This window comes from Hirundo rustica, chromosome 16, assembly GCF_015227805.2.
Source record: "Hirundo rustica isolate bHirRus1 chromosome 16, bHirRus1.pri.v3, whole genome shotgun sequence".
Classification (NCBI taxonomy): Eukaryota; Metazoa; Chordata; class Aves; order Passeriformes; family Hirundinidae; genus Hirundo; species Hirundo rustica.
In genome coordinates, this window is record NC_053465.1 from 7,029,448 (window position 1) to 7,041,521 (window position 12,074).

General features: G+C 49.3%; 2 protein-coding genes across 3 annotated transcripts in view; one reads left to right on the top strand and one right to left on the bottom strand.

The window, feature by feature from the left end:
• The window catches only part of HELZ2 (helicase with zinc finger 2), a 29,764-nt gene extending 22,896 nt beyond the window's left edge, over positions 1–6,868 (top strand). For both annotated transcript variants that reach the window (XM_040080006.2, XM_040080005.2), the window contains exons 14-20: positions 132–248; positions 672–864; positions 1,655–1,789; positions 2,024–2,242; positions 2,501–2,657; positions 3,142–3,309; positions 3,777–6,868. In XM_040080006.2, the coding sequence (XP_039935940.1) occupies positions 132–248; positions 672–864; positions 1,655–1,789; positions 2,024–2,242; positions 2,501–2,657; positions 3,142–3,309; positions 3,777–3,901 (1,114 nt within the window). In that variant the 3' untranslated portion in view covers positions 3,902–6,868. The remainder of the gene's footprint in view (positions 1–131; positions 249–671; positions 865–1,654; positions 1,790–2,023; positions 2,243–2,500; positions 2,658–3,141; positions 3,310–3,776) is intronic.
• A 680-nt stretch (positions 6,869–7,548) lies between these two features.
• On the bottom strand, positions 7,549–10,695 carry FNDC11 (fibronectin type III domain containing 11). Its single transcript, XM_040080302.2, has 2 exons — positions 10,570–10,695; positions 7,549–8,537 (listed from the first exon to the last, which is right to left on the bottom strand). Exon 2 carries the CDS (start codon positions 8,515–8,517, stop codon positions 7,549–7,551), a length of 969 nt encoding a protein of 322 aa, XP_039936236.1. The 5' UTR covers positions 8,518–8,537; positions 10,570–10,695.
• Between the last annotated feature and the right edge of the window lie 1,379 nt (positions 10,696–12,074).

Consider the following 12,074-nt stretch of genomic DNA (forward strand, 5'->3'; position numbering starts at 1 on the left):
GTTTGGCTGTGAGTTTTATAGCTAATGGGGTTTCTCCACATAGGCAGGTGGAGTGGTCTGCTTCACTGTAGAAGAAATCACTCAGGTCCCAGTGTTGAGGGAAAATATTTATATATTGACTCTTTATTCAGCGAAATAATCCTGCATCATCGCATCCGGCGGGCGCCCAGCCCCTACTGGGACAGCATCTGTCGCTTTGACACTCGGGTGAGGAACGGAGAAGAGATCACAGAAGCAGAAACAAATGAGTGAGTAGGAAGAGACCCTGGTGAGAGATGGCTGACTTTGGCTGTGTGCCACCTCTGACGCACAGATTAATAAACTGTGTGTTCAGAAGAGTGATAAAAAGTGATGAGCTTGAGGTTACAGGTACAGCACAGAGCCTCAGAATCCCTTCTGCCCTGGTGCTGTTGTCCATCTGGACCAAAATTCCTATTCTGCCTATGTGACCTTTGAATCCTTCACCTGGACCCCCTGCCCTGCTGAGTTCAGGACAAAATACGTTTCCTACAGTGCCCATACAAGCCCTTTTCTGAGAACACCAGCTCATCCTGGGGAGGGTGGCGAAGCCATAATCATTTGGGAAAGCACAGCCTCTGCCTGGTTCCCACATGAGGAATCTGGGGGTGTTTCTCTTATGCATAACCTGGTGTTTTCTGCATCAACACTAGGTACAAAAGTTGGTTGTCACAAGGTCGTTCGTATCAGCTGGCGTGTCACGATGTCATCCTGTGCACCTGCTCTGTCTCGTCTGCCGGCGCCCTGGAACAACTCAATGTCAGGCAGATAATCATCGACGAGTGTGCCATGTCCACAGAGCCCGAGACCCTCATCCCCTTGGTCTGCCACCAACGTGCTGAGAAGGTATGTCCCTGCCAAAGACCTGTCTCTGGGACAGCTGCTCAGGGCTCCCAAACCTTTTCCATCCTTTCCTGTCATGCTGCTCTTACAAGACCTGTTAGGATTTTAAGGTTTGTGCTTCTTTTTGGGGTGCGTATTGCTGCCACTGAAAAAAATATTCTGGCCCAGGTACAAAGTGTTAACATGGCAAGAGGTATAGACACCGCTGGGGCTGTTCAACCTGGAGAAGAGAAGGGTCCAGGGAGATGTTAGAGCCCCTTACAGTGCCTAAAGGGGCTCCAAGAGCAATGGAGAGGGACTTTGGACAAGGGCATGGAGTGACAGAACAAGGAGGAATGGCTTCACGCTGACAGAGGGCAGAGTCAGATTGGATATTAGGAAAAAATTCCTCCCTGTGAGGAGGGTGAGGCTCTGGCACAGGGTGCCCAGAAAAGCTGCGGGTGTCCCATCCTTGGAAATGTTCAAGGTCAGGTTGGACGGGTCTTGGGGCAACCTAGTCTAGTGAAAGGTGTCACTGCCTGTGGCAGGGGGTGGAACAAGACGAGCTTTAAGGTTCCTTCCAACCCAAACCATTCTGTGCTTCTAGAATTCTATGGTTCTTTATTTTCCTCCCATCAGATGGAAACATTATCTAGGACAGGATCTTGATGTCATGTCCAATGTGGTCTTTGGCTGAGGTTGCTGTAAGCGTGACATAAATAGGTAGCACCGAATGTCTGTGTACAAAGCGCCTGTCAAAGAGCCGATGGCAGTGCCACCGCCCCGCAGCTGAGGTGTCTGCTCTTCCTCCCAGGTTGTTTTGCTGGGGGATCACAAACAGCTGCGGCCGGTGGTTAACAACGATGTCTGCAAGAGTCTTGGCATGGAGACGTCTCTCTTTGAGCGCTACCAGGGCCAGGCGTGGATGCTGGACACGCAGTACCGCATGGTGAGGCTCCCCAGTGGATTGTCTTCTCTCCGTCACAGAAAATCCAGGCTTGCCTTAAGCACCAGATAGCCTCCATTCGTGCTTCCCCTTCCTAGACGCAGGATTATATCTAGGAATATGCCAGTGCCAGCTCCAGCAGGATGGCATTGTGGGTGAAGCCCGCCCAAAAAGATGCTGCAGACTGAGAAGTTCCTTGGATTTTGTTCACCTCAGTTTCCCCCTTTTCTCTGCCAGCACAAGAGCATCTGCGAGTTCCCATCCCAGGAGTTCTATGAAAGGCGCTTGAAAACATGTTCTCAGCTTACTCAGAAACCCAGCGTTCTCCACCACAGAGATAACAACTGCTGCCCCATCATCTTCGGGCACGTGGAAGGGAAGGAGCACTCCCTCATGATTTCTACTGAGGAAGGAAACGAGAACTCCAAAGCTAACCTGGAGGAAGTGGCGCAAGTGGTGAGCCGGGTCCTGGGGAATTGCTGGGGATGCAGAAGGGAGGGCGTTGTGCTGGAATTGTGGAGGGATGATAAGGACACGAAGATCAGCAGCGTCTGCCCGGTGCCTCCCGGCTCTAGAGCACACCTGGACGCCCCTGGGCAGAGGCAGGTGTCGGGGTGATGCCGAGGCAGGCACCGTCACGGGGCTGGGGAGGGGTGCCGGGGGGCTGTCCCCTCCGGGCGCGCTCCCCGGCGAGCAGGACGCGGGTGTCCGCAGGTGCGGATCGCCAAGCAGCTGACACTAGGTGGCGCCATCCGGCCGGAGAGCATCGCCATCCTGAGCCCCTACAGCGCCCAGGTGTCCGAGATCAACAAGAGCCTGCAGAGGGAGGGCGTCCGCGGGGTGACGGTCTGCACCATCATGAAGAGTCAAGGTGAGGCCACAGGAGGGGGAGGGTTGGGTCTGTCCCCTCCTGCCTTCCTGGAGAGCTGCTCACGGATACAGTCTTGGAGCAAACCCTGTCCCAGGGTCGTTTGAGCCAGGGAAGACCAGATTTCTGGGTGATTTGTGATTTTAGTAAATCCTTTGGAAGCCTCTGGAGTGAGTGCTTGGGCAGGGTGAGGCTGCTGAAGGTAGGAAGGTGGAGGATCTCTAGTGGAAGATTTCTAGTGAAAGGTTCCCTGCCCGTGTCCCTTCCAAACAAAACCATTCTGTGATTCTGTGCTTCTATATCTGAGAAGGGTGTTAGAGAACTGCCAGAAGACATTTGTTCTCTTTGGAAAGCTATGGCCAGGAGTCCAAAGGCCTCCAAAGCTGGAGAAATCCAGAGGGCAGCAGTAGAGTAATGAGTGTCCTGTGGGGTAGAGAAATGGCCAATGCTTCCTTCTAAGAAAATCTGGTTTGCTTCCACTTTCTAGGAAGTGAATGGAAATATGTGATCCTGTCAACTGTACGCTCCTGCCCCCGGTCTGAGATCGATAGGAAGCCCACAAAGAGCTGGCAGAAGAAATACCTGGGGTTTATTACCGACCCAAACCAGGTCAATGTTGGCATCACAAGAGCTCAGGAGGGACTCTGCATCATAGGTGGGTATCCTTGGACGATGCACAAGCCTTTAGGGGTGTAGGATTCTCGGATAAAGGGGTGGTGATCCAAACTAGTACAACAAGTGGTCTTGCTTTATTCTTCTGCCCTTTAGTCTGAGGTTTTTAAACTGGGCAATCTGGGCAAAGCAGGGCTCATTCTCAGCTTGAATACAGCAAATAAAATTAGTTTATCTCACCCTTTGTTTTGGACCATGTTGTTTCTGCTGCTTTCATGCTAGAGCTCTGTCCTAACAAAAATCTGGCTGCTCATTTTGCTCCTAATCATGCAGGTGTAGGCTGTGATGTGTAGGGAAGCTGCTCACAGATATGACAGAATGGAAAATGGAGCTGGGATTTCACAGATGTGTCCCTGCAAGTGACCCATTAGCTAGAGGTTATAGAGAAAAATGGTATCAGCCGAGCCTCTCCTAGCCACTAACCTGCTGTCCCCATCACGGTGCCCACAGGGAACCGGTACCTCCTGGAGTGCAACCCTTTGTGGAGGAGACTGATCCAGCATTACTACCACCACAACAGCTGCACTGCAGCCCAGGAGATTCGTGTTAAGAGGCCCTCAGCCCTCTGCCGGTGAGGATGGGCCCTCTCCGCCTGAACTGCGTTATGTGTGCCTTGGGAAGGACCAAATCTTTCCATTGTTCAATGTCCTACGGAGCCAAATGCAGCGGGGATCTGGGAGCTTCCCGCACCGTGACAACTCAGCTTCAGCGACTGCTTCAGCACCTTGAGCTGTTTATAATCAGTGCAATCTTGGGCAGGAACTTTCAGTTCTAGCAAACCAAAAAGGCATTGGAGATGGGCATGTGACTTTACTGATGATGATACTATTTTTGTAGCTGTAAGTTGCTCAGCAGAACCCTCATCCTACCTGCCACTGCAGCTGCAGTTTGGGGGGACCAAATATTTACTCCAGCTGTCAGGGTTGCACTTTGGGGATCAAATGCTCAGTCCATTCATCGGGGTGGAACGACTGCACGCAGTGGAGCAGCGCAGCTGTTTGCCATGGAGGACCAAAGCTTCTGAGTACTGCCTCTCATTTTAAATCCAAGGACAGGAGATTTTTAAGACTTCTCATTTTTTACTTTTTTTCTTTTTTTTTTTTAAGTGAAGGAGGAAAGCAATGAGAAATGCATGCACCACTCTTTGTCTAGCCAAAGTGTTGTTCTCTGAGCGTGTAAATATCGCAGCGGCAAGGCCAAGGTGATTTTGTAAATAGATTTATGTGTTCTTTGTATGAAGGAGATTGTCCTCACCAGCATAAAGGCAATGAAAAGCGGGGACCTCTCCTACCAGGAAATGTTGGGATTTGTCAGGCCATTTTAAACTGTTCAGAATTTTATTTGAAATCTCCCATTGATCCCCCCACTCCCTTTCCCACCCCACTTTTTTAAAAGCTGCTTTTAATTTATTAACTTTTAACTCCGTGAATTTGTTTCACAGCCTTATGGCCTGAGTTTTTAAGAGCAGTGAAGGACTGTATGTGTATAATGTATTTTTATATTTTCTGTAGCCAAACTTCTGTGAGCTGGAAGCTGTGGTTCACCAGAGAGGCTGCTTTAATCGAGTGACATGTGGATGGTAGAGATGTATTGTGGTGAATGGTGCCCTTTGAGAATCATGGAGCTGCTTTTGGAAGCATGACAGTTTTGAGGGAGGGTGTCTTTTATCTCATTTCAATTCTGAATGTATTAAGTGCCTGCCTCGGCTCTCCCCAAACCACGTGCTTGGCTGTCCTTACGTGTTCACGTGGGATGGAGCTGAGATGCAATCACACAAGTTTTCCTTGTGGCGTGGATCCCTGTGATGTCACAGCACTATGGGAAGAGGAATTTTGTCCTGTTTGCAACTGAAATCCAGCATGGCTCTTTCCCCTGTGGAGGAATGGCAATAGGAAAGCATTGTGTCTGGAAAAGTCTCTATTTAATGCTGTGATTCTTCTCATGACTCTGTGTTTGACTTGACACCAGAACCTATGGAGAGGTTTGGTTGTTCTCTTCCTAGTTTAAACTACTTTCCTGCAGTCTGCCTTTGTGGGGTTTGAGCTGTATGCCAAAGACCACGTAGGCTTGCTCTCGTCCTACTGAGGCATAATAGTGGGCATATGGCTGGCAATTCCATGAAGGACAAAAACCCATAGGGAGTATCTCCTGCTGGTTCTAAAGATGCTTGGTTAAAGCTAGTAAGGTGTAAAGTTCATTGTTCCTCTTTGAAGTCATCCTGCCTATGATCTTAAAAGATTCTGCACCAGCCTGATCAGCAAATATTATTGTAATTCCAAAATAAGATTGTGTAGGGATCATTCTGTGGACTACTGAAATGTAATCATCTAGCTCTGAGATGCTACAGAGAATTGCAAAAAATGCTGGAATTGTTGGAATAACTACTTTAGCACGGTGCCAGCTTAATTTAACAAATCCACCTTGGTTCCTTTAGAACCAGTGGGTCTCATTTTCATGATCTCCTGTAAATGAAGAGTTTCTCCCCTGGGTTTTGTGCTGGTAGTTTCATACATGTAAAAAAACAAGGAGACTCACCCCAGATAAGTGGCTTAGTCAGTGCTCTTGGAGGGGGTTTGGCCAAGAGAAAGTCCTCATAAAGCAACTCCTTTTATCCTTAGTGGGAAAAAAGCATTTATTTCTACCCCATGGAGGTAGAATGAAATGTTTTGCTTGGTCACCTTGGTGTTGCAAGACAATATACGTGTTAATTTTTTTTTTTTTTTTTGTTCCTCTGAGGATGTATTTTATAACTGGTGATTAGGAAATGCACCCAAGCAGCAGTTAGAGCCAGGCTGGGTCCTTGGGCTGCTGGTGCTGTCATCAGGTTCCTGGAAAGCTGGTCATGCAATAGTCAGGGATAGCAGAAAGTGCAATTAAACTTTTTATAGACTGTAGTGACAGCTGAGTGTCGTGTTCTTGTCCTTATGCTCATGGAGAGAATCATAGATATCGACAGAGGAAAAAAAGTTCAAATTAGCCTGGTTTCATTTGCATGTTGCGTTTTGAATTTACTTTTGAAAGAATTTTATGTTCGAGTGATATTTCTAAAATACCAAACTTTTGGTAATCCCAGTAGGAACACCCTGGCAGCGTGCTGCCCAGGGCATCTGTCCACTCACAGCCTCTGTGTTCTCCATAAAGACAAAAGCACGTGGCTGCAGGACACAAATTATCAGTCCATCCAACAGCATTAACTTAATTTCCTCAGCCCTAGCTAGAGCTCAAGCACAAATTGAATGAGGGGAACCTGTGCAGGCAGCCAGAAGGGAGCCCAGGATCAGGCCAGCTGGACTGTTTTGTGAGGATTTGGACAGATCTGTGTAGGACAATCAATTTACTGCAATAAATTGTTGGAGTTTTTAAAAATAGAAATGAAATGTCAAGTGTCATGAAGTATCTGAATCAAGGAACTTGAAATGGGGCAGGTTTTTATCTTTTGTATGTCTGTGACTTGCAGGAAACCTCAAATGACCTTTTGGATACAAATATTTTTATCTGCTTTGACTGTTCATAAGAATGAATCTCAACATTCCTTTTTTGATATTTAAGCCATAATTGTAAAAATGATTTGAATTTATTTAAATAATAAATTTTATTACTAAAATGTCTGTTTGTGTTGTGGTTTGACTAGAATCTGTGTGGGGGCAGCTCTGTTTGGACTGAACCAAATGGTTAAAAAGAAAAATAACATTAACTGCAGATTTTTGGCAGAAAAAATATTTTTTTTTACATATTGATGTTCCTTCCCTGTTTGTTGGGAGGCTTGGGCACAGCGTGTAGAGGGTGAGAGAAACCAGTGATGGACTGGTGGGTGATTTGAAGAGCTTAAGAATTCAGTTCAGGTATTTTGGAGGGAGGACAGTAAAAACCCAAAACTTCATTGGAAGAAGCTGGCACTGATCATCCTTCAGTGGACAGAAAGCACTGGATGGTAGAGATGCTTCTGTCTCCTGTGCTCTGCTTCGGAGGTGTCCTGCAAGATTTCCTGGTTGTGGCTGCTCCCACCTATTGCCTCTGGCAGTGGGACAAAAGTGTTGAGTCCCAAATGCTGCCTAAAGATGTGATTTTTTGTGAGGAGTTTTGAATGGGTTACCACTAACCTGGAAAATTTTTGGGAAGGCACCTGTACAACTGCTGTTGAAAACAGAACGAGTCTGATTTTAAGCAAACTGTTTAAACAATTTATTTTTAATTACCCTTACTCATCTTTTTCGTTAAACCATTAAACTGAGGGAGTCGGCCTTGTGAGCTGCCTCATCAGGCCGCGGTTGGGGGCTTCCTTGGTGTCTTCAGCAGGGTGGGTTTTTGTCTTCAATATAATGCGGTCGTGCCACTGCGAGTAGACGAGCGTGTGAGTGTTGGATCTCCTCACTTTGAACTCATACAACCTGCCAGGCAGCAGGTGGTTGATTACACACGGGTTGGAGATGACTTCCTGGATCCGACCGTATCCTGGTTCTGTCTGAGTGTCATCTGTCACCAGCTTGATCTCCAGCTGCCATCGTTCAAGGTGCGACTCTTGACTTTCAGTGAACCACTTGAGCTGGGCCCAGGTCTGGCACGCAAACGACTCCATCCGATCAAAAATCGGAGGCTTCTTCGTATAGAGAGAAAAACTAATGGGAGGGTGTAGAGCACCTCCAAGATGTATCTGTGATACCAAACTGTGCTTGATATGGAGCTTCCTTGGCTCTTCCAAGGAAATGAGCTTATTGAAAAACATGGAAAGCTTGAGCAGTCTGTTTATATTCAAGTCCCACTGAGAGAGGAAAGTTTCCACGTCACAGATCTGTACGTAACGGCTCAGCTCCTCCCGACCTCGTTCCAACTGTTCCAACAGCTCCGTTAAAAGTGCCAGCTGGATTTCTGTCTGGTTTTTTCCCACCTTCTTGATCTTCTGTAGCTGGCAGGGGTTTGCTATTTGCAAGATGTCAGCAAAAATCATCATATTGTTCTGGTCTCTCACGCACACGTGTCTGGGCTCAAACTTCAAGTAAAAGTAACACTTCTTCAGAAGATGAACTTTGTTCCAGTGGTATTGGAGGTGGTGGGGGTTCAGGTCAGAGCGCAGGAAATCCAGAACAAGGTTTTTGTTTCTCAGGTACTGCTCCATGCTGGCATTGTCATCCTGCTCTTCTCTGGGTACAGTACTGTCCGAAGCACTTTCAGTCTCATGCAAAACCTCAGCCATGTTTCCAAAGCTTGGGTGCTCTGTAGGAAAGCAACAATGCTAACATTAGGAACCAAAGGAAAAGCAGCTGTGAGGGAGTACAATCATGGCTGTGACTCTTCTCTCCTAATTAAAGCTTAGTTCATAAAGAACTGTCAGACTAGATGTAGTTCCAGAGGAATTTTCTCTTATACTTGTGTGGTTTCTAATGTTCTGTATCCTCTACTTATGTGTTCCAACTGGTCTCCCTCTACCCGCCCTTGAGAGGTTCTACCTCTACTTAATAGATTCACTGACAGGAACTATTCTCTGATACACTCTGCCAAAATTTCTCCCTATCTTATTATCTTGTTTCATTCTAATTAGCTGCCTTTGTACTCCTGTAAGCAATTTCTTTCCATTCTTCTGCCTCTCTGGAGATGCCTATTTTTCTCTCTTTGTAATCTGCCAGGCTGTTGAGGTTTGAGGCCCATCTTCTCAGCCAGTTACTACAGCTACATAATCACATTGGTGATTCAAATTAACCCTCTGCCCCCACATGAGCTGGAATGCAGCAGGCAGAACAACACAATCCACTGAGTGCCACTTTACGAGAGCTTCCAAGAGGAATGACAGTGTTTTCCTTGCATTTCTACCTTCCCCAGTGGATTCACAGCCATAACCTGACAGTGTTTTCTGTGATGTGCTGCTTTCCCTATCTTTGGGTTTAGTTTGCATCATCTCAGACCATGAGTTCAACTTGCTTTTCTGCAGTGTACAGCAAGAGAATGACACAGGTGTAAAGCACCTGTAAGCAGGTAACAGTTTGCTCGGGGGGGGGGGCGTGGTTAGGCAGTGGTTCTTGCAGCACCACTTCTGCTGGCTTAATTTTAGCTGTTCGTGGAGGCCTGGAGTGACAGGACAAGGGGGAATGGCCTAAAACTGGCAGAGGGCAGGGTTAGATTGGATAATAGGAAGAAATTCTTGCTTGTGAGGGTGGTGAAGCTCTGGCACAGATAGTCCAGAGAAGCTGGGGCTGCTCGATCCCTGGAGGTGTTCAAGGCCACATGGATGGGGCTTGGAGCAACCTGGTCGAGTGGAAGGTGTCCCTGCCCATGGCAGGGCATTGGAATGAAACAAGCTTCAAGGTTCTTTCCAACTCAAACCATTCTGGGATGATTTTACACCTCATTTACTGGCAAAGATGTACCCTGGCTGATGGTGCCATCTGTGCCAAGGTGGAAAGTGTTTTTCTGCTGTGCTGTAGCTGAAGTGCCTGTGGCTCACACAGCTTATGTACCACAAACAGCAATTAGCTAAATAAATGCCCGTGTCCCTGTTGTCAGTGATACTGTAATGAGAACCCAGATGGATATTTAGGTGGCTTTCACAAGCTGAATAGACTTGATTTGAAAACAATATAAATACAGTATTCTGAAACTAAGATCTAATTGGGATATCTTAATTCTTACATGCCCTGTAGAAGCTAGACTGTGAGATCCACTTAACAAAGCCATTTTTCTTGGCTTCATTTTCCCTAAATTCATAACAGAGCTAATAACACTTCCTCATAGGAATTCCAAGCGTTTGTAAACCTTTCAGCTGTCTGGCCCTGAGCTGCACCACAGTTTATAGTAAGTCACTCATTTGCAACTTTATCTTCCAAGAGAGCTGCCAGCTAAAGAAAAACAAGTTGTATTTCCTTTTCATTTTTTTCTTTCCACAAAAAAAAACCCCGACCTAAACCAAAACAGTGCCAGCTCCCGGCATCGTGTATGAAGCAGTAGGACCAGCACATGTGCCAGGTGACATTCCCCACTCTTGGAGGGATTTGGCTCTGACAAGCAATGTGTTTGCCCACAGACCGAGCTGTCATTGTGCTTATTTTCCCTTGCCTTTTCCCATGTTTTTATATCCCCCCCCTTTTTTTTCCCCTTTTTCTCCTGCCAGGGAGTTGGCTGTATTCCCTTCACTGCTGCTCTGTTTGCAGCCAGGGGGCTGCATCACCCAAGGAGGGAGCTCTGTGCTCACCCAGGCCAGGGTTTGGAGAGGTTGCAGGGACACCCAAGGGCTGTCCCTCGGACTCTGGCCCACCTTGTCAGGCCCTGAGAGCTGTGTCCAGGTGTCCCTCAGGCCCCGGGAGCTGTGTCCAGGTGTCCCTCAGGCCCTGGGAGCTTTGTCCAGGTGTTATTCAGACCCGGGAGCAGTGTCCAGGTGTCCCTCAGGCCCCAGGAGCTGTGTCCAGGTGTCTCTGAGGCCCCGGGGGCAGTGTCCAGGTGCTATTCAGACCCGGGAGCAGTGTCCAGGTGTCCCTCAGGTCCCGGGAGCAGTGTCCAGGTATCCCTCAGGCCCCGGGAGCAGTGTCCAGGTGCTATTCAGACCCGGGAGCTGTGTCCAGATGTTCCTCAGGCCCCAGGAGCTGTGTCTGGTTGTCTCTGAGGCCCCGGGAGCTGTGTCCAGGTGTCCCTCAGGCCCCGGGAGCTGTGTCCAGGTGCTATTCAGACCCGGGAGCTGTGTCCGGTTGTCTCTGAGGCCCTGGGAGCAGTGTCCAGGTGTTTCTCAAGCCTTGGGAGCAGCGTCCAGGTGCAATTCAGACCCGGGAGCTGTGTCCAGGTGTCTCTGAGGCCCCGGGAGCAGTGTCCAGGTGTCCCTCAGGCCCCGGGAGCTGTGTCTGGTTGTCTCTGAGGCCCTGGGAGCCGTGTCCAGGTGTCTCACAAGCCTTGGGAGCTGTGTCCGGTTGTCTCTGAGGCCCCGGGAGTTGTGTCCAGGTGTCTCTGAGGCCCCGGGAGCAGTGTCCATGTGCTATTCAGACCCGGGAGCTGTGTCCAGGTGTCCCTCAGTCCCCAGGAGCAGTGTCCAGGTGTTCCTCAGTCCCCAGGAGCAGTGTCCAGGTGTTCCTCAGGCCCCGGGAGCAGTGTCCAGGTCTCTCTGAGGCCCCTGGAGCTGTGTTCAGGCGCTCCGGCCCGGCCCGGCCCGGCCCCGCAGGACGCGGCCGTTGCCACGGCGACCCCTCGGCCTGTGGAGCTGCGGCTGAACCAGGACAGCCCCAGGGGCCATTTGTATCCTTCCCTCCCTAATTCACAGGATCCTTTGAGTTGGAAAGACCTTAAAGCTCATCCCGTTCCGCGCCCCAGCCGTGGGTAGCGATGGCAGTAAATCCCAGTAATCCCTTCCCAGCCGCTTTCCCCCCCGCCCCGGTCCCCCGTACCTTCGGAGGCTTCAGGCACGGTGACACCGGGCGTCGTGGGAAGAGCAGGTCTGCTCTGCCCTGCAACGAGACCTGTCCGCGGCCTCTGGGAAGCAGTGATACGGCAGTGACACGGGGCAGCAGCACCACGGCGCTCGGTGCCCGCCGCTGAGTCACAATGGGATGGTGGAAACAGGGACGGTGGGAGCCATGAAATCACAGGTTCACAGAGAGACTTGGGCTGGAAGGTCACCTTGTTTCACCCCCTGCACCTTCCACTCTCCCAGGGTGCTCCAAGCCCTGGCCTTGGACACTCCCAGGGATGGGGCAGCCACAGCTTCTGTGGACAGCCTGTGCCAGGGCCCCACCACCCTCACAGGGAGGACTTGCTTCTTCATATCTGATCTAAATC